Genomic DNA, 21,780 nt, shown 5'->3' on the forward strand with positions numbered 1-21,780 from the left:
TGTTACGTGGTTCAGCGACATGTGTCGATTATCGAGGAGGTATACCTACACTCTTTCTCAACATTCAAGCATTTTTTCTGGCTATCGCTCTCGATCAATCATGTTCCATCGATCCATCAATTCGTCTCGTAAAATCTTCTTGATTTAGCCTAGCATGCACTCTTTATGTCTGCCTTTATATTAGAATACGATAGATTAGCGGTTTTGTTTACGTTGTTGTTGTATTATAGCGGGCCCAGAATCCAGAGGGTGATGTCGTGACGAATCAACCAAGAAGCCAGAATCAGGTAAGTTTTTCATTTAGTATCAGTGGTTCTTAGTTCTATAAGTTCGTCGGGACTTTGATTGGAAGAAAAATAGAAAAGATCTTTCAATATTTACATTTGCAACCAAGAGAGTACATTAAAACGTCGAAAATGAAATTATTTGAAATCGTAACCATTTCTTCTATTTCGGTGACCTTGATTTGTTTTGTTCAAGGTCATTATTCTTTTCCCTGTACGCATTATCGCCACTCGATTTTATTACGTACATGAATATTATGCTAACTATGAAGCATTTACGTGTGATATATATATATATATATATATTTATAATACCGTACCAGTGACGGTAACACATAAAAAGAAGTGGTTCAGAGTGATGACTTAAGCAACGTACTCTAAGATTATGATTACGACTAACTGTCGACGATTTTAAACTAACGAAAATTTCTTGGGTCTCGTTGTTAACGTCATCGATGACATAAATAATTGATTAAAATCTGTCTTTTCGGAGAACACACCTGAAACACGTTTGTAGTTGTTATAGCTATCCATTGCACTCTTGTTACTCCAAATGATTAATATAGCAGTGCAGTGAACAGTTATGACTATTAACATGTCTCAGATGCTTCTATTTTCTTTGTAGTGTTCACCGTTAGACTTTTCCCTTCAATCTTTTTCTTTGCATTCCGAATGATTTGATGCTATGTGATTTCGTTTAATGAATTTTCGTTCGTAGTAAATTCCAAGAGTTGGAAAAAAGAGAATCAGAGCCGCGTCGTAATATAAAGAGCTGAGAACCATTGAGACGAATCTGTTTTACGCAATATTCGGCTCATAATTATTCATCCAGCTTCTCGTATCTCTGTCTTCGCATAATTCTCATCTTAATTTCGTACGTCTTTTCCGATCTCAGAGCAGGATTACATATATAGGACGTGAATTGCAGGTTGGTATGCTCCGAAAAATCGATGGTACATTGTAGACCTATCACCGTTACACCTATGGCAGACTGTTCGTTTCTCATCGATGCAGTCGATATTGTACCACGTAGACGTTGTAATGCAAATTTTTTAAGTATCATATCACTTGTAAGATTGTTTTAATGTAATGACGATGCAGGATGGAATGTGAAATTGGTGCCGCCTCGATTGCTTCGTAAGTAATAACTACAATCGAAAATTTTTTGAACAAGATTTCGATGACTATCAGATCAGCATACACTAATTGAGAGCTGTGAACTGATGGCCCACGTGTTACACGTATATTCCCGCTGACGCTACTGTATCCCTATCCTTGTTTATTAGATCTAGCATCATTTCATTTATCCTTTTTTTTATTTAACATCGGTAATCTTCATTAGTCGTGTTGAAATGTGTGCTCCAAGTAGTTGAGGAAATACCGGAAGGTTTTCCTCTATCATTCAGTAATACATTTCATATCGTCACTGATTCTAGAGATGTCAGAAAATGTGCTATAAACCACCTAATCAGTAGTGCGAGCGAATGGAACGCAGGATACGGGATGCAGGTGACACCGGTTATCAGTGTAGTAAGAAACTCTCCATGTTTAATCCCCTATCCCAACTGCTAATCGCGTGGTTTTGGCACATTCTTTGGAATTACTGACTGTTGCGTTATATCAACGCGGGCGCAGGGGATTCGGTGTGGTGGGGATGGTATTGGCGTTATTGTACATGACACATACTATTTACACGATGCATATGTGGCACATGTGGCCATCACCCATAGTGGGGACGCGAGGGACGCTTCTATGACATTGACAAATGGGAACACTGCTTGTGATCCTGATCCTTAAGGTCACAATTGCACCACTCTTAGTTTTATTTCCTACTTCCTGCTACAAGTATTACAGTAATGTCTCGTCGAATGTCGCGAAGTTAGAATCGAAAGGGATCTTTTACCGTAGACAAGACACGATTATTTAAATCTCGCGGCTCACTTTCATAATCGACGATTGTTAACAACTATAAAAACGAGCTATGAGGCTCGAATAGTCATATCACCTCTTCCGAAATTGTCTATTTTTGTTTAGAAGTTGGGGAACAATTGGAGAGAATTTATAGTATGTAGTTACTCTCGGAAATGTTCGGACATTTGTTAAAACAGAAGAATCGTATAAAGATTGAATGAAATGGCTTGAAATTCTTGGAAAAAAGTAAAAAAAATGATGTTTTTCACCTGGACAAGAAAGGAATCCAAATTATCCAGAGATACTGTATCCACATTAACTATAACTACGATAAAAGCCCAAAATTCATCCCTTTTCACGTTCACCAAATAGAGATATTAGATATATCATTCATGTTTAGAACATTTTCTGCCTAATTCTTGGTTATGAGTTATGTTATTATAATTTCATTCACGAATCGTTTCCAACATTCTTCGATTATATCAATGTCTGGGGAACGGGTTGGCTAGTCTAAAGTTTGTATATTATTACTTTTTAAGTAGTTGCTTTCAGAATTACATTAATTAATGTAAAGACAAATTACAAGTAAACACGGTATAATGTTACCAGTTCCACAACTTAGAGTTAACGTAAATAGAAAAAACTTTTGTCTGTGCTGTCTTTCTGGCATGACAATGATCGCTTTATTTATGTCCTGAGCTATCTACGAAAATTACTGCTTACAATTTGGACAGTATCAAAAAACAGTTTTAGCAAAGATTTGTAACTGCTACACAACATTAGAAATAATAATTCTCCATTGCATGTAGAAATAATAATTCTGGCTTAAATTACAAGGTGTGTTATCTTTTTGTCGCATACTGCAAATATATGGTCGTCGTCTTGATGCAGGTCGTTCATGTATATTCAAAAGAGAGTTAGGCTTAATAACGGTCTCTGACGAACCCTAGCTATGTTGTTTCTAGTGATAGAATTGCTACCATTTATGGATAAAGTTTGTTAAGCACTGTTTGAGAATTCTAATGAAATAGATAGAAGTATTGATTTGGTGGAGTTTATGTATCAACTCTCCTTGCCAAACAGGGTCTAAGACTTAAACAATTATTGAATGTTTGCCCCAATAATGTTATACCTTTATAAAGAGGAGGATAAAATCTACATTGTACAAAATACAAACTAAATCGGTGACTCGATGATCTTGTATTCTCCTTGTAATTAATGAAGAGCACTTCAACTTTATTAAAGAAGAAAGAAATATTCTTTTATCCTCATTCATTCAACAGTTACAGATTTTTTGACATGGAAATATCGAATATTTCCACTGTGCAACGACATTTCATGAAAGAATTAATGTAGTACTGATGTCTAACAAATTTCAATTTAAAATATGTATTTTCTCGAAATTTTGGTATTTTTCAATACTTTTGACCCTATTTGCTTAATAAAATACACATTAATAAACATAAGGACTCTCTATTCTACTATATTCTACTAGGGTAGGAATGTAATTGTAGCATCTTGACCACCTCGTTCAGAATTCAGCATTTTAAAGTTTTCGGATTTAAAACAAAATCAAATTTTTAACTAAACATTATAAAGATGCAGTGTTGCGTTCTCTATTCGGTAAAAGATACATGAATTTTTCCATTGAGTAGAATAGAATAAATAGTACACAATCAGTCACCTACACAGGGTGTTTCAAATAGATCTAATAATACAGAAATGGGGAGTATATAAACTCATTTGAAGTGATTTTTTCCTTTACAAAATTTTTGTCCGAGGCATCGTTAACGAATTATTAACGAAAACATTCACCAATGAGAGGAGAGTACTGCTAAACGTTCTGGTAACTTATCGTTAAATGGCAAAATGTTTCAGAATAAAGTTCTCATGCTATTGTGAGGAATATACTCAAGGATTTCAAGTATGTTGTTTCAAGTAGGTCCGTTTCAAACATATAATAATTATTTATAAGGGAATTTTAGGACATTCAAATATTATACAGCTCAATATTCCGATATATTCGTGAAAATCTCTAAACCTAATCTAGATATTTTGTTTTGGTGATATTTGGGATAGGGCATTTCAATTATATGTATTATGATCTTGGTGGATCCTACGGTAGGGGTATGTACGAAGTCCATATGGCAGATGACAAGAAAGCTGTAGGTTATAGGTAAAACAAAATTCTTTTAAATAAGAAGTTAAAAATAAAAAGTAACAACAGCGGGAATTTGAGCCTACTACCTACAACTTTCTAGTCAACCGCCCTGTAGTTTTACCCATAACTTGTTTTGCTAAAGAATATTAGATACGTACATTAAATCAAAATATCTCGAAAATGAAGGTCTATTGTGAAGAAAGCTATTAGAGTGTTTACGATACTAATCTACTGTTACTTATGCTTACTACCGTATCGAGAGCGATTTCCACTACCGCAGTGTCCCCTTGTTATACCATCGCAGTGGTTTCGATATTGGACTATTCGAATAACGCCCACTCTTCCAGTAGACGTTAGCTCACGCCTTTGAATCGAGTCAGGAAAATTCGATTGAGATCTAACGGGCTGCTGCAAATAAGATACGTTTTGGGCCCATGACAAAAGTTGGTATAAATAGAATGTGTGCAACAAAGCTTTAAACTTCATACAAAAACTGATCTTAGGCTATAACGGCTAACACCGAGAGCTCCGATGGAACACTACGGGTACTTCCCAGCCATGCATACATACATCCTGGCAGAAGGATGCAGCTCCTCTCAAAACTTATTCTACTTGGAACGATGAGCGATTGTCCCTCAGCGTACCCCCAATGGATGTCCGAGACTCCACCTCAAGCAACGACACCTATATAATAACGCCAAACTACTGTATATATGCGAGCCTGACGTCATGCTTACGAGATGTGGCATCGACAGCATTTGGCTTTCTTCTATAGGTGGTGTTGGCTTAAGTTTTCCTCTCTCTCCCTCTCCCCACTACGTATCTCCACTCCAGTGATTCCACGCAACGGTCTGCAAAATAGAAATTTTGCCTGATAACTTTTAACCAATCGGGATCTAGAAACAAAACGTAGACGTCATGTCACCCAGTGTGCCTGTCCGGATTAACATAAATTACGGTAAATTCTCAGCTTTAAATCGAAAATGTGGAACTTGGAAACACCAGATACGATTCTTCGAACCTCGCAGCTCGTTTCTATAGTTACCAACATCTCGTGACAAAGAGCGTGAAAGAGAGAGAGAGAGATAGAGATAGAACAGCGGATTTGCTGTAGACCTCCGGTAAATCTGGTTCGAATGTCACCTAAAGAGTACAATTTTCGTAATTGTAAGAAATAACATAATATACTGTTTGATAACCAAAAATTGGTATTTGTACTTAAAAGTGTCGTGTTACTTTTGTTTGTTGTCGTAAAAATATGACTGAATGTTTATATGTTAACACCTTGGCAAAAAAAAATTAAATCAGCGGATACTCTTAGTAATATTCATTTGTTTTTGAAATTCGATCTTCTTTATGGAATATATCTTTTTATCTAAATATTCATTTTTAAGGATTGTTTATCATGAAATTTCGAAAATAGATGTGTCAAAACTACAGTGGAGTCTCGATTAGAAGGATATTCTTTAACCCTTAGGGCTCTAAATACTCCGGGCCGAAACGGTCCGTAGGGACGGCGCGCGGCTAGCGCTTACGGTCTTTATGACTTAGAGTAAACGCATATATGCGTCCATAGAGCCCTAAGGGTTAAATCTTGACTTATCATTTTATACAGTTATGTTAATAATTTATAGAAGCTAAAAAGAAATAAACTACCAATTTTTAATTCGGATAATGAAGTTTTACTGCACTTAAATTTACAGAACAGAAGTGTTTAAATGATTTCACATTTTTGATCAGATTCATTAAATACTTAGTGGTAGTGAATATATTAATGAAAGAATACTGAGATATCATAAATTCTCTCCAATTGTGTCCCAGCTTGTAAAATAATGGACAATTTGGGAAAAGGAGATATGATTATTCGAACTTTGCGGCTCGCTTTTACAGTCGCTGATTGTCAATAACTATAAAAACGAGCCAGGAAGCTCGAATAATCGTATCATCCCTTCCTAAGTTATCCATTTTTGTTTATAAACTGAGGGACAACTTGAGAGTATATACTGTACTGTTAATACGATATTTATGAAGAATAAATAAATATTTAGAAAAAAAACACGAAAGCAAGTATAAACAAATAAAAATGGTAACGTGGAAATATGACCGCCTTCCAACGACACTTTGGTTGCTTTGGTTACCAGGCAACCTTTTTATTCTGCAAATCTTGTCCTTTTCTTGCTTACTACTCCTTATTACGTCATGTGATGCGAACGCCGATGACGTCACGATTTATCCAGCAGTATAACAACTAGTGGTGGTCTAAAATCGTCTGCAGTTTAGGGGAGGTAGATCTTACAAATAAGATCGTATGATACCAATAGATTCCAATGACAATTTTCAATAACAGTCTCGCTAGCAAAGTGTACTCCCCTCCTCCTATTAATCTGCAGCATGTTCCAGGCCAACACTGATAATAACACCTATAAAAACATGCGTACTCTATATTATGAAATTCCAACGTTTGCTACAACAATTCTCTATTTTGGTACATAAAGAGTTTCTTCATAAAAATAATTCCAGTAGTTGAAGAATTTTCTTCAGAAGTATCTGAAGTTGCAGGTATTGCTAATTATTTGTGTGTTTTTGCTATTTTTGGCTATTTAATTGGTCTAATTTATAATCTACCATTTTTACGGACGCAAATAAAATCTTAATTGTATTTCTGCTCAATAAGTTACAAATATGAGATTTAAATCAAAATTATTTTCACTTTCATCGTCATATACGAAACGTATGACAGATTTCTGGAATGATCGTTGTTGATGTAGACGTTGCGACAGAAACAAAGTAAGTCGAAGTCTTGTGGCAAAGCTTCAAATAATTTGCTTCGTGCAATGATTCATGTTCTACATTTGTGTATTTCGGATCCGGCAAAAATATGAACTAAAGATATAATGCTATCTTCGTTACATTCCAGTTTGAAGCATAATGAAGTTTCAAACATTGCTATTTTTTGAGGGCATGAATAAATTCATTATCATTTCCGGAAAATATTTAAATTTGAATAGCACTGGCAAATACATCTAATCATTTTTATTATGTTAGTTTACGTTTGTAAATATAGGGATAATGTGTTAGTGCGACAGCAATGGAGACTTAGCATTATTTAAAATAAAACATTTTCTAAACTATTAATTTTTCGGCATCATTCGATTTAAGAACAAAATAAACTTTCATATGATCACGAAAAAATCAATAGCAGAATATGCCTCACTCGGTGCCTCAATAGAAATATAATAATAACTTTTTCCTTAGCGAAAATACAATCCGCGGCTTCGTTTACGAGTTATTAATGAATAAAGTTGGCTGCACACGGACGAGTTTTCCTGCTGCTGCGTATGCGAGCCAACTGACTGAACCTATCTCATTCCTGCGGCGATGATTTGATACCTCGGATTCATGGTGCCGTCGCAAATGTACGCGCGGAAACGCTTGCGTTAATAACTCGTAAACGAAGCCGCGGATTGCATTTTCGCTAAGGAAAAAGTTACTTGAAATGATCAGAGGTACCCCCCATTTCCGGGGTGCGAGACATTTTTGGGACACCCTGTAGATCGACTGAATCGATGTTTACTACATTGTTTATGAATTGCGTTTTGAATATTCTTATTTAGTTACTAAGGATAGATTTCATCGAGAACTAAGCATTTATGATTAGTGTTATTTATTACGAAATTTGCCACAGTAACAACGAAAACGGGAACTTCATTTTTTATAAATACTATAAATTCTTTCGTCTAATTACAAAAAATCTTAACAATAATTAATCCTATTATTTCTTTCCATAAAGTATATGATCTTATGACATGTGCATACAGTTCCTTCCTTTCTCTATGTTATTTACTTAATGATTTTATTATCTATTATTTATTATTTAATGTATATGAAATAATAAAATACCTCTAATGTTGGCTGCTGTCATATAATTTTCTAAAAATGTTCCTGCTACATTTCCTGTATTTGTTGCGCTATAACCTAGTTTCGGAATGTTCACCAATGCATGCATTTGCTCTTTCAGTTTTGTTTGGATCATCTTTCGCCTTTGCTCATGTTGTCCTTTTTCGTCGGTATTTCACCGTTGTCACTTTTTTATTTCCAATTAGTACAAGATACATATGTAATATTCATTCTGTACACATGATTCAGGTATGAGGAATTGATAAACTATAGTGATAAAAATCTATGTTTGTTGTCAGTGTTTTTAATATACAGGGTGTCTCAAAAAATATACAAAATTGGGAAATAAGGTCACTTGATGTAACTTCTTCCTTAACGCAAATGCAAGCTGCGGCTTTTTTACGAGTCATTAAGAAAAAATGGTGACCAATAAGAGGCAAGTCCTACAATTTATTCCGAATCCAAGTGTAACACTTATACCATGGTTCTTCCCTGAATTTGAAAAATCTTTCACATTATAAAGTCCTTCTGCTCCCAATTATTTTTTCCTTGCAGTGATTCCTATTCGCAGTTTATTAACCTTTTCTTTAATATCTATAATTTCTATTGCAGATATAATAATAATAATATTACAAATACAATATTTGATAAAATCATTATAATTGGTTTTAGTATTGACTACAGGACTACATAGATTCATTATCGCACTATATTTTTCCAATTCGTAACATATATCTATAGCTTGAGATATTGCTGCACATTCGGCAGTGAAGACCGACGATATTGACCTCTGGCGGCTCGGACAGATGGTCCTCTTAAAAAAGGAGGGGACGCCGGCGGAATACCTCTCTGCACACCGTCCAATCTGCCTGACGGATGAGGCGGGCAAGATGTTCGAGAAAATCGTCGCTGCCCGCCTTACCAGGTACCTGTCCAGTGATGGCCCCGATCTGACGGATAGCCAGTTTGGTTTCCAGGAGGGACGGTCGACAATCGGCGCGATCGACCGAGTCAAGTCCCTCTGAGAGACGGCCGTGGCACGAAGCGGGGTGTACTTGGCGGTATCGCTAGACATCGTCAATGCGTTCAACACCCTGCCCTGGTCCGTCCATAGGGAGGCACCCGCTGGAGTACGAGTGCCTCTCTATTTGAGGGCGGTGATCGGGGTCTACCTGCGGCACAGGTGTATTGAATACCTTGGCCGGCATGGGTGGATTCGGAGGGGAGTCGTGCGCGGGGTCCCACAAGGGGCCGGTTTTGGGCCCACTGCTGTGGGACCTGGGCTATAACTCCGTCCTGGAGGCTTCCCACCCCGACGGGGCCACTTTAGTCTGCTATGCAGACGACACTTTGGTGGTCACCGTCGGGGACTCCTATGAGAGGATCATCCGACGAGCTGAGGTCGCGGTGGCGGCCGTCGTCGCGAGGATACATAATCTGGGGCTAAGGGTTGCCCCGGAAAAGACCGAGGCTATCTGCTTTGAGAGGCTTCGGTCTCGGACACCCTCTTGATCGTGGATCCGGGTAGAAGAAGCCTGCCTCGAGATGAAGTTCGAGATGAAGTACCTCGGGCTGATCCTCGACAGCCACTGGAGCTTCGGGCTGCATTTTGACCGCCTCGTCCCCCAGGTGGAGAGGGCGACAGCTTGCATGAGGCGCCTTTTGTCCAGACTTGGGGACCCGGGGATGCGGTGCGCCGCTTATATTTGGACGTGGTGCGGTCTATGATCATGTACGGGGCCCCAGTATGAGCCCCAGCGATCCTGGCTGGCCGACGTAGGAGACTTAGAAAGCTCCTACGCCGGCTGTAAAGGCGGATGGCGATCCGCCCCATCAGATGATGTCGCACCACGTCTACTGTGGCGGCGCTGGCTCTGGCGGAGGATCTTCCCTTCAAGCTTGAGGCGGCAATGCGAGCCTACGTATATAGAACCCGCATTGCCCGCCGGGTTTGGGGGTCTCCGCTGGGGCCGGAGGCGGTTCAAGAACCCAAGCTCCGGGCCCGGCGACTGTCGTGGGCCACATGGCGTGAGAAACTTAGGTCCTACGTCAGTCAACGCATCGTCGGGGATCTCCAGCCACACCTTACCAATTGGCGGAGAGCCGGTTTGGCAGGCTCACTTCCTGAGCGACGCAGGTAATAACTGGCCATGGTAATTTTGGCCATTACCTGTGTTGCATCGGTATGGAAGCGACGGCGGCATGTCACCACTGCGACCATGCGGTGGACTCGGCGCAGCACACGCTGGGGGTGTGCCCAGCCTTTTCAGCGCTGCGCCGAGCCCTAATAGACAATATTGGGCACGACCTTTTGCTAACCGGCGTAATTGGGGCAATGCTGAGGAGCGAGAGGAAATGGAAGGCGGTGGTCTCCTTCTGTGAGCGGGTCATGCTGCAAAAAGAGACCGCCGGGCAGCGCACAGTGGTCCGGATTGGCGCAAGGTGTGCCGTGGCCCTATAACTCGTCATTCGTAAGAGGTATAAACGCGAAATTTAAATTGATCAATGAAATAATGACAGATTATGGATTAATTAAGAAAAAATACATTAATTTTATTACTGTTATTATTATTGTTATTAATATTCTAATTATAATTACAACTATTAGTATTATATTTCTTATTATTTAATTATTAAATCTAACGCCTCTGGATCTAATTTCTTATTCTTTTTAGTACACGATTTGATTCGAATGGTGGACATGTACGGATCTAATGTCAAAAGGAGACGATATAGTATATCTCAATTTGTTTCTATCCTAGAATATTTTCGGGTGTTTCGTGTTCTAATTTGTTTAAAATCTTTATGTCGTGTTTCCTCAGAAAGTTGTCCTATTGGTACTAACGCATATTGAATAATGTCAGCTCCGTGAATTAATAATTTATGTACGGAAGGTGGCATGTAATACCACCCATAAGTTTGTACATAATATTTTGCTGTATTTTTTGTATATTCTTCAAATTTGTATATATCTATTTTATGAATTGATGATTACCTGAACAAAGTACGGATTCCCTAAATTAATAATAATAAAATATCTAATAATAAATAATATTAATAATAATGTTATCAATAATTAATTAGTCTTATCGAAATCGTAACATAGTAACTGTTATAATCTAAACAATTCCTTCAAATTAGGCGGATGTTTAGCTCTTCTCTTCACGGAGTTTGGAGATAGGCGCGCTGACGCGTCCAACGTTAGGAACTTTAAACAAGTATAATTTGAAAAGGTGGACAAAGGTGGAATAGTTTCCTTCTTAGCCGTTTAGAGGAAGCTGTCCTGAATATATTCCAATTTGTCACAGGCTGGGATTCGTTGGGCCTTGCTAGATATTCTCTACCGAAAATAAAAAATTTGAAGAATTTGTAACAGTTTATTTGACAATATTTTCCCAGCACATTTTTTGTGAAAATTATTATTACAGGAATGAATTTTAATCGCAAAAGGATCCCCTTTAATGCAAAAAAAGTTTGAAATCAAAATATTAAATGGTTTCGTCACAACATCGAAAAGAAGACATGCAGTTATTTTTGACAAAAACCGCTATTCTGAGGAAGTCCAACTTTAAACCATTATTTCTATTACAAAATTGTATTAAATCATGCAAACATTTTTATTTTCGAGGTTGGTAGACATTTAAGAAGTAGTATATATTCAATTTAGATCGATATGCGAAAGTTCATTTATTGGTCAAATGGCACACCTTGCGTCAATCCGGACCACTGTGCGGCGCCGGGAACGACGCATTGCCGACGCCGCCAGTCGTGCCCTGAGGAGCTCCTCCAGGCACCCAATAGCCCTGCGCAGGCGCGTGCCTATTGGGGGGGGGGGGGGGGGGGGGTCACTGGCCACTGCCATTATGATGCCATTATGTGATGGCGGTCGCCGAGATCTGAGCTGTGCGGGGTGCGGCCCTGCACCGCTATGTCATTTAAATGGGGGGATGGCGTAAACTCCCCCGGGACGCGGCCGGCCATCACAAAGGTGACTGGTCAAGGCGAGGGAGAGTCGCGGTAGTGTTCTTTGAGAGTTCCCGTGGCTCCCCCGAATCCGTCAGGTGAAGGATTTGCTTCCGACGGTCGCCGCGGGGGTTTTAGTGGGTCGAAACCCACACTGCCCCCGTCAGCGCCCTCGAGCTACGGGGGTGTCTAACAATTAATTTTTATACTTGGATATCTGTATAGTTTCATTAAAGGATCGAAACAGATGGGTTGGCAACTGTGGATGGTACATGGATTTGTACTCTCATGATCTTAATCTTACTAGAGATAAATTTTTTTTCCATTTTCTTTTTCTTGTATTGTCATTCTCCCGTTACTGGTTGTGCAGGCTAGGGAGGGAGGGAGGGTGACAGGGCGGATATAAGAATATCACATACTAATGATTGTGTATTCATCAAACAATTTATTGGTATATCCTCTTCTCTATACGAAATATGGGGTTTCTTTTTAATCCTATCACTCCTTCTAGGTTCTGATAACATTCTTTTACCACTATCTTTACTATCAGTATTTTTATTATTTTGAGAAGAAGATCTATTAACTATTATTTCCATATTATCATTATGGAATTTTTCATTAATACTGTTCGGATTTATACACTCTAGTTTGTCTGTTTTCCCATTACCAGACTTACTAGATTCATCCACTGATTTTGACTTTATGTCAGAAATATCAGTTTTATTTCTATTATTTTCCGAACTTAAACTATCTGATTTACCATTATCAGATTTCTTTAATTCCTCCATTGAATTTGACATTACGTCAGAAATTTCAATTTTACTTCGAGATTGTTCACAAACAATCTTTTTAACATTCGCTACTGGCCTTGACTTTAGGAAATTTATTTCGTCAAATATAACATCTCTCACAACGAAATACTTTTCCTTTCCCACGTCCCACACTTTATACCCGTTTGTTTCATAACCTACCAATATTCCTTTCCATGACCTATTGTCAAACTTTGTCTTATTGGTTTTGTTATGAACATATACCGTAGAACCAAAAACTCTTAAATACTTTACTTGTGGCTTTTTACCATGCCACAATTCAAACGGTGTTTTATCTTGTTTCAATCCCCTCGTCGTAGATTTATTTATTAAATATGTAGCAGTAAGAACGGCATCACCCCAGTAATTTTTATTTAAACTTGCACCGGCTATCATTGCTCGGGCCTTTTCTGTGATCGTCCTGTTCATTCTTTCTGCCACACCATTCAACTGTGGGATTCGTGGAACAGTCAAGTGATAACTTATACCCTTTTGTATACAATAGTTCTTCATCTCATTTGATAGATATTCTCTACCAATATCAAAGTATAAATTAACCAACCTAAAATTAAAATATACTTCGCTTTTTGCAACATAGTCTTTAAAAACAGTAAACAGTTCCGATTTATGTTCCATTAGACACGTAAGACAATAATGAGTATATTCATCCATGAATGTTGCAAAATAATTTTTGTTATTTATCGTAGAAGGAGTGATTGAACCGCACACATCAAATGTACTATAAATAAAGGTCTTTGTACATGATCTTTATCTTTTTTCTTTTGAAATGGTAATCGGGCTCGTTTTCCTTTTATACAAGCGTCACATAAGTTATCATTTGGTATTATTTGATGTACCAATTCTACATCGCTAATCATTCGTTTATTTCTTAACTCTAGGAATTTACTTTTCCCAATATGTCCCAAGCGTTCATGCCATAATTCAAAATTTCCTTTTACGGTTGTATATATTTGAGCAACCGAATTTACTTTCTCATTTTCAATTTTAAAAACAACACTAATGAGATTATTTGAGGACTTACCCAATATTATAACCTTACCATTTCTCAAGATTTTTACTCCCTCTTGATCAAATACAATCATCATACCCATTTGTTAGATCTTTGATACTGATAATAAATTGTATGGAACATCTGGTGAGTACAAAACGTCTTGCAGTTCTCCTGTAACTCCTGTATCACTAATTACGTTTAAGGTACCCCTTTTTGTCGCCATTATAAATGCATCAGATTTCGCCACACAGATTTTTATTAGAGCTTGTAACTTCTTAAAGTTACCCGTTAAATCTTCCCTATTAATTATATGGTCCGATGCTCCTGAGTCCAATAAAAATTGAATTTTGTGTGAACTTCCACCACTGCCCTCAGCATATCCTGCCATGAATGCAAAATCGCCTGTAATTGCAGCACTTGTACTTTCTTCCACACACTGCACCGTTTGCAATGTTCTCTTCTTTTCATTATTTTTATATTTCAGTGATTTTTTTTATAATAGTAGCAATCTTGCTTCATATGACCTTTTCTTTCGCATTGATAACATATGGTCACATGTTTTGCGTTTGCCTTTACTTTTGTAAATGATTTATTGTGCGATTTAAAATTTGTATTATTTCTTTGATTTAGATAACTATTTTGATTGTTAAATTTGTTAAATTTTCTTTTATTGTTATTTTGTTTTACCGCCTGGAGAATTTTTACACTCGTAACAGCATTTTCACCTAACAATTTTACCTCGTGATCTAATAGTCTTGTTTTCACAAATGCAACACTCAAATTGCTTTCAACTAATGTTTCTATTGCTGTTATTACTCCATCATAAGACGATGGAAGTGTTAATAATAAATGAGATATTACATCTATCTCATCTAATTTCGCACCCGCTGCTTTTAATTCACTGATGATATCATCAGATATTGTGAAGTGCCTCATCAATGAAGTACCACTCTGTAGTTTTAACCCTTTTAGTGCCGGGCGAAATAGAGGTGCCTATGCGAAAAAAACCGGCCGAATTTCACAGTTTTACAAGGGTTCGGAAAAATGCTTGTAAAAACCAAACGAGAAACAATATTTACATGATTCAAAAAGCTGCGTATTGTGGATGAAATACAGAACTAAACAATGACACTAGTTTTTTCGAACTCGTTTGAAAATTATAGAAAAAACAAAGTGTTAACTATTTATTATATGAATTGAGTGAATAATGAAAAGTATATTACAAAAGACGCGATCTAAATTTACATGTGACTGACCCGCATGGACGCTGAGTGAAGACTACAAAAAAAAAATCAATAGAAGACGCCGCGCACGTGGCGTGTTGCGAGATCCTTCGAGAACATTCGATCGTATTCGAATGTTTTCCTCTGTAACTGACGTCGCGGGCCGTGACGTCAATTATCGATCGCCAATGTTCGAACGCACAATCGATATTCATTCGCTCAACATCTCCCCTCGTTCGATACCATTGAGATGCATCATTTGTAGACATCGGTTGAACTTTGGTCCATACATCGGCTTCGTTAGGATATCCGCAATCTGCTCCTCCGTTGGACAGTATACAACTTCAATATCTCCCCTGTTGACCATCTCTCGGATGAGATGCAGCTTCACCATGATGTGCTTGCTTCTCTTTGAGACTGTCGGGTTCTGGATCAACTTGATGGTCCCTTGATTATCGATGTGAATTTTCGTCGATTGATCTTTCACAGATTCACCCAAATCAGTCAGGAGTTGTCTTATCCACATCACCTCCTTGAGTCCTTCATTCGCGGGGATATATTCCGCTTCAACAGTAGATTGAGCCTGTATATCCTGCAGCTTCGATTGCCAAGCAACAGGAGATCCGTTGATCATGACCACGTAGCCACTAGTTGACTTGTACTCATCAAGATCTCCAGCGTAGTCAGCATCCGTGTAACATTGAAGATCAATGCCATCACTTGCATGATACATGATTCCAAGATCCAATGTTCCCTTCACGTATCGAAGAATCCTCTTGACTGCAAGCCAATGATGATTCGTGTGATCCATCAAATATCGAGCAACTTTGCCAACTGCAAACACCAGATCCTGTCTTGTTCCCGTCATTGCAAACATCAGGCTGCCAATTGCCTCCCGATATGGAACATCCGTGATTTTTTCATCCTTGCTGATAGCGGACATTAGCTTCAGCGACATGTCATACGGTGTCACTGATGACTTTGCATCATCCATCTCGAACTGCGTGACCACCTTTTTCAGATATGATGCTTTGTTGACCATGAACAAATTATTGACCTTCGTGATCTCCAAGCCCACAAAACAGCTGATATCATCAACTTGGATTTCGAATTCCGCTTTCAAGTGATGCACGATATCATCGATGATAGATTGATCCGTTGCACACAATAAGCCGTCATCGACGTAGAAGCCCAATATCACTCGCCGGTCTCCATCTCTCGCTGCATACACACATGGGTCCGCACCACTTCGGCTGAGACCATACTTCTCGATGAAGTGATTGAATTTATCATTCCAGGCTCGTGGTGATTGTTTCAATCCGTACAAGCCTTTGCGTAACTTGCACACCTGATTTGTGCCATTACCGAAACCTTCAGGCTGCTGCATGTAAATGACCTCTTTCAGTTCACCGTGAAGAAATGCAGTCTTCACATCTAAGTGAACTATCTTCATGCGTCTTGCACTTGCCACTGCTAGTATCGTTCTGATACTATCCATCCGCACAACAGGGGCGAAAGTCTCTTGATAGTCGATGCCGTATCTTTGGGTAAAACCTCGTGCCACCAACCGTGCCATGTACCTCTGAGTGGTACCATCTGGTTTCATCTTGATCTTGTAGACCCATTTGCAGCTGACGAGATTCGCTTTATCAGGCTTCTTAACAAGATCCCAAGTTTTGTTCTGATTTAGTGCATCAATCTCTTCTTTCATCGCCTGCTTCCATTTGCTGCAATCAGATGATTCAATAGCTTCCTCGTAGCTCTGCGGCTCGATCCTTGCTATCATCAGCTTCGTGTTGGACCGCAGCGGTCTATCAGCCTTCTGGTACTGCTTGTTCTTGGCTCCTTTCGGTCGTCCTCTTGGTTTGTCTTGATACGCTGCATCCTCTTCGACTTGATCGTCATTATCAGCATCTCCCTGATACTGATGATCATCCTCTTCCTGATGCTGTCGACCACCCTCACATTCTCCGTCGCTCGTTTCGCCACCGTCGTGATAATATTTATCACCGTTGATGCGATGAGTTCCCTGAGACAGATGATCAAACTTGACATCTGTGTACACTCCAATCCTATCCGTAGATTCCTCCCAAAACTTCATGTTACGCGATGAGTCAGTGTATCCCACGAATCGCATGACTTTAGCTTTAGGATCCCATTTTCTGCGGTTCACCTTCGGAGTGTGCACCCACGCCTTTGTTCCGAATATGATCAAATTACTCAGATCGGGTTTTTCACCAAACTAGTGTTCATGGGGAGTTTTCATATCGCTCTTTGCTGGAACACGATTCGCTAAGTATGACGCTATGTTAACAGCTTCAGCCCACAGCCTCTTTGGAAGATTCATATGGTGTAACATACATCGAGCTCTATCTACCTCGATGCGAACTTCACGCTCAGATGTTCCGTTTTCTTCATGAACATAAGCTACGGATACTTCATGCTTGATAGACATGTTCCGGAGATACTGCTGAACAGCCTTCGACATGTACTCTGGGCTCTGGTCCGTACGCAGAATCTTCATGCGATCTCCACGATCAGCTCGTTGTTCGGATACAAACAATTTGATCTTGTCTAACAGCTCGCTCTTTTCCTTCATCGGGTAGGATCTTCGGTAACCGCTTACTTCATCTTTGAACACCACGAAGTGCCATGATCCACCAATTGACTTCACTTCCATTGGTCCACACATGTCACTGTGTATCCGTTCGCCGACTTCCTTCACCTTGGTGTTACCTGATGGATACGATCGTCGCGTCATCTTCCCATACGCGCACCCATCACACGAGAACTCTTTGGTGTCAGATAATGTCAATCCACTGACCAGTTGTTGCTTTGCCATCCTCTTGATTGTATCCGGAGCAACGTGTCCGAGCTTCTCATGCCATGCTTGAAGTGTACCGCTGGCCTTAGCTGCTCGTTCGGTCCTGATTGACTTTATCATTAGGTAGTAGACACCACCTTCTCTGCGACCAACAAGAATGTCCTGATCATTTTTGCTAACAATGATTTGGTTCCTCTTGATGTGCACGTCACATCCCTTCTGCGTTACTGCACCGATCGAGAATAGGTTCTGATCGCCAAGGTCAGGTACATACAGAACGTCGCTTAAATGTCCATCTCTCCACACAGAACCGTCGAACATCTTGACTTTCACCTTTCCCTTGGCCGTCGCCTTGATCTTTCGATCATCATCAATGGTGATATTCACTGGTGGCTTGAGATATTCAATATTATATAGCAGCGACTTGTCATTTACCATATGCCTTGATGCGCCACTATCACCTAACCATTCTCGACATTCCTCGTACTCTTCATATGCAGTAAGAGCCACGTACCCTTGTCCTTTGCCTTGATGAGGTTTATCAGGCTTACTTTGCTGATGCTGTCGAACTCTACTGCGCTTCGGGCAGTCAACTTTGAGATGACCAACCTCACCACATCCATAGCAGTTTCTTCTCTCCTTCTTCGAGATCGGCTGCTTAGATTGACCCTCTGATTTAAACTGCCCATTCTTACCTCGTGCAACTAGAGCTTCCTGATGTTGCTCTTCACCTTCCCCCTTTGTCATCATCTCCTTCTCAGCAGCCAATAGTTGTTTCCGCACATCCGCAAATCCGATCTTTGCTCCAAACGATAACTGGATGTTGTATGAGTGCTTGATAAGATGAAATCTCTCGGGTAATTCTGTGAGAAGCTTTGCTACCATCCGTTCATCAGTAACATTTTCCTTGATTGCGTCCATCCTCTGCTTGATGACCATCAAACTCGAGCAAAATTGTGCCACACCCATGCCTGGCTGAAACTTGAGATTCGCAAAATCCGCATTCAACTGCACTTTACTTGTCTCCGACGATGCCTCCATCATCGCGATGATGGTTATCCACATGTCTTTAGACGTCGCGCAGTCCCGAATGGCCGTGTGATAATCATCGTCAAGTCCCGACGAGATCACACGCCTCGCTTTTGCATCTCGTTTGCGCAATTCCTTTATATCTATCTTGTTGTCCGCTGCTGCCGCTAGACACGTCTCAGTTCCATCAACGATATCGAGTAAATCCTTGCTCTCAAGGACAGCCTTGACCTCATATTTCCACCGAAGATAGGATGAGCTGGTCAGAGTAGGAATCGGGATCACAATTTTGTCGTCGGCCATTTCTGAGTCACTTCACTAACACAGTCGAAATAAATCACCGTCACGTTATTGCACTTTTCACTTATCACTGCAGATTTAACAGTTCCGCGATGTCTGAGCCCATAACCTGTTAACTATTTATTATATGAATTGAGTGAATAATGAAAAGTATATTACAAAAGACGCGATCTAAATTTACATCTGACTGACCCCGCATGGACGCTGATTGAAGACTACAAAAAAAAATCAATAGAAGACGCCGCGCACGTGGCGTGTTGCGAGATCCTTCGAGAACATTCGATCGTATTCGAATGTTTTCCTCTGTAACTGACGTCGCGGGCCGTGACGTCAGTTATCGATCGCCAATGTTCGAACGCACAATCGATATTCATTCGCTCAACACAAAGGTATAAACGTTTGTAAATGAAATGAATTTGAGATCTCTTGTAGAAATCGTATTTGCACATACAAACAGTCATCTTTTCATCATAATTTTATATGGGTCAATTATTATAAAGTATATACTTTGTATTTCCAATATATATTTTGTAACAAGATAAACAATATTACATAACAAAAACAAAACATAACTTGAAGGTACATGGTAGGCGCCAGACGGATTTTCTCTTTTGAACTATGTAATTGTTATCGGTAATATAACATTGCTGAAACAAAATTATGTTGTCATAAATATTTATATTTATATATTGTAAACGTGTAAAATTTTGTTATTGTGACTCACACAAATAATTTATTTAGCATTCGTGACTACTGATGCACACTCCATGCAATTCTTCATTGCACTTATTGCAAACTGCGTGATTTTCTTTTTCGTCCACCATCCTTCCTGCTGCACACCACGCAGACCCTTTCTAGTTTTCCTGGTAGTTTGTGTACACCTATGCGGGGCACATTGGTTGAAGTCTCCGCTAATGGTGTGTTGTGTGGTATCCTCTTTAGTGCCAGCCATTCAGTGGTTATAGATTGGATAATATCAGTGATGAAATCTAGTCGAGTTTTGGTTTTTCCGTCTGTATTCTGCTGATATAATATGTACGCATTGAGCACCATTCGGGAGAAAATGCAGAAAACCACCTTCTTCCAATATTTTATAGTTCTTCGTTCATCCAAGTATGAATATAACATCATATCTGACGTGTCTACGCCTCCCATGTGTTTATTGTATTCTGCTATGATTGCCGGTTTTTCAACTTGTATTTGTGCATTGTTTTTTCTGATTGTCGTCGTTTTTTTTTGAGCCTTTTCGAATGTGGATAGGAGTAAAACATTTTTCTTCTGGGACTTTTTCTCGCGGTGCGCTAATAGTAGTACTTCATTGTTTCGGGCGTACTTAGATCCACCCTCTTGCAATTTAGCCTTCATAAATGATGGAATATATTTCCTGTTGCTGCGTATTGTGCCGGTCAGATATGTCCCTTTTTGAAATAATGCTCTTGCTAACAAAATAATTGTGAAAAAATTGTCTGCTACCACGTGATAACCTTTCATAAAATAATTTCCCATATCCAATAATTTATGGATCACAACGTGGCCAGGACCATTCTTCTTTATTTCTTTTTTATCCGTTTGATCCCTAGCTCCTCTGTAGCAGTAAAACGATAAACAGTAATGGGTTACTGCATCAGTCAACATCCAAAACTTTATGCCCCATCTGTGATGCTTTTTATTTGGCATATATTGAGTCAACGACGTCCTACACTTTGTGCCGACTAACGATTCATCAATACTTAGATGCTGATTAGGCGAATAATGAAATTTGAATTTATTATTTGCGTGAACCACGACTGGTTGAAATTTCGCTGTGGGGTCATATTCGGGACTATTACGTGCTGGTAATTTTTCATTATCTACCACATGGAAAAACCTACAAATTAATTGATACCGGTTGCGACTGAACATTTTGCCAAACCACGGGATATGTCTGTGCTTTGTAGACCAATAACTAAAAAGTGTCGGTCTACGTGTTACACCCATTTCCAGAAGCACAGCAATAAACGCCCTCATCTCTGACACTGTGTTTGCCTTCCACTCTGTTGCTCTGGATCCTGAGGTAATATTGATCCTATTCAGGAACTGCCTCGCATATCGGTTCGTCTCATTTCTCAATAAACTCAAAAATTCTTTGGTGAAAAAAAGATCAAAATATGCTCTCGGCATGGAATTTCTTGCTGGCATATGTCTAGGTTCAGCAATTTCCATAAATTGTGGGCGAGGATTATATTCGCTATCATTGGCCACGGAAACTTCGCGGAAATCTCTCAGCTCTTCCTCAGCATCGTTTCCCTCTAATTCAGATTCGTTATCTTTGCTTGCTTCGCGGCAGTAACATAAATGACACTTTGAAACTACAACTAGGACGAAATA

The 21,780-nt window shown here is 39.3% G+C and overlaps 1 protein-coding gene across 4 annotated transcripts in view; it reads left to right on the forward strand.

Annotated features, from left to right (window-relative positions):
• Positions 1–21,780, forward strand: part of LOC144472461 (dnaJ homolog subfamily C member 5) — an 86,862-nt gene that overhangs the window by 26,230 nt on the left and 38,852 nt on the right. For 2 of the 4 annotated variants that reach the window (XM_078185569.1, XM_078185570.1), the window contains exon 5: positions 231–287. The exons of 1 other annotated variant lie outside the window; for it this stretch is intronic. In XM_078185569.1, coding sequence (XP_078041695.1) covers positions 231–287 — 57 coding nt within the window. Of the gene's footprint in view, positions 1–230; positions 288–4,859; positions 8,173–21,780 lie in introns of those variants that run through there. One more of the 4 variants, XM_078185573.1, reaches the window with a different exon arrangement.

Source organism: Augochlora pura, chromosome 7 (genome assembly GCF_028453695.1).
Source record: "Augochlora pura isolate Apur16 chromosome 7, APUR_v2.2.1, whole genome shotgun sequence".
NCBI lineage: Eukaryota > Metazoa > Arthropoda > Insecta > Hymenoptera > Halictidae > Augochlora > Augochlora pura.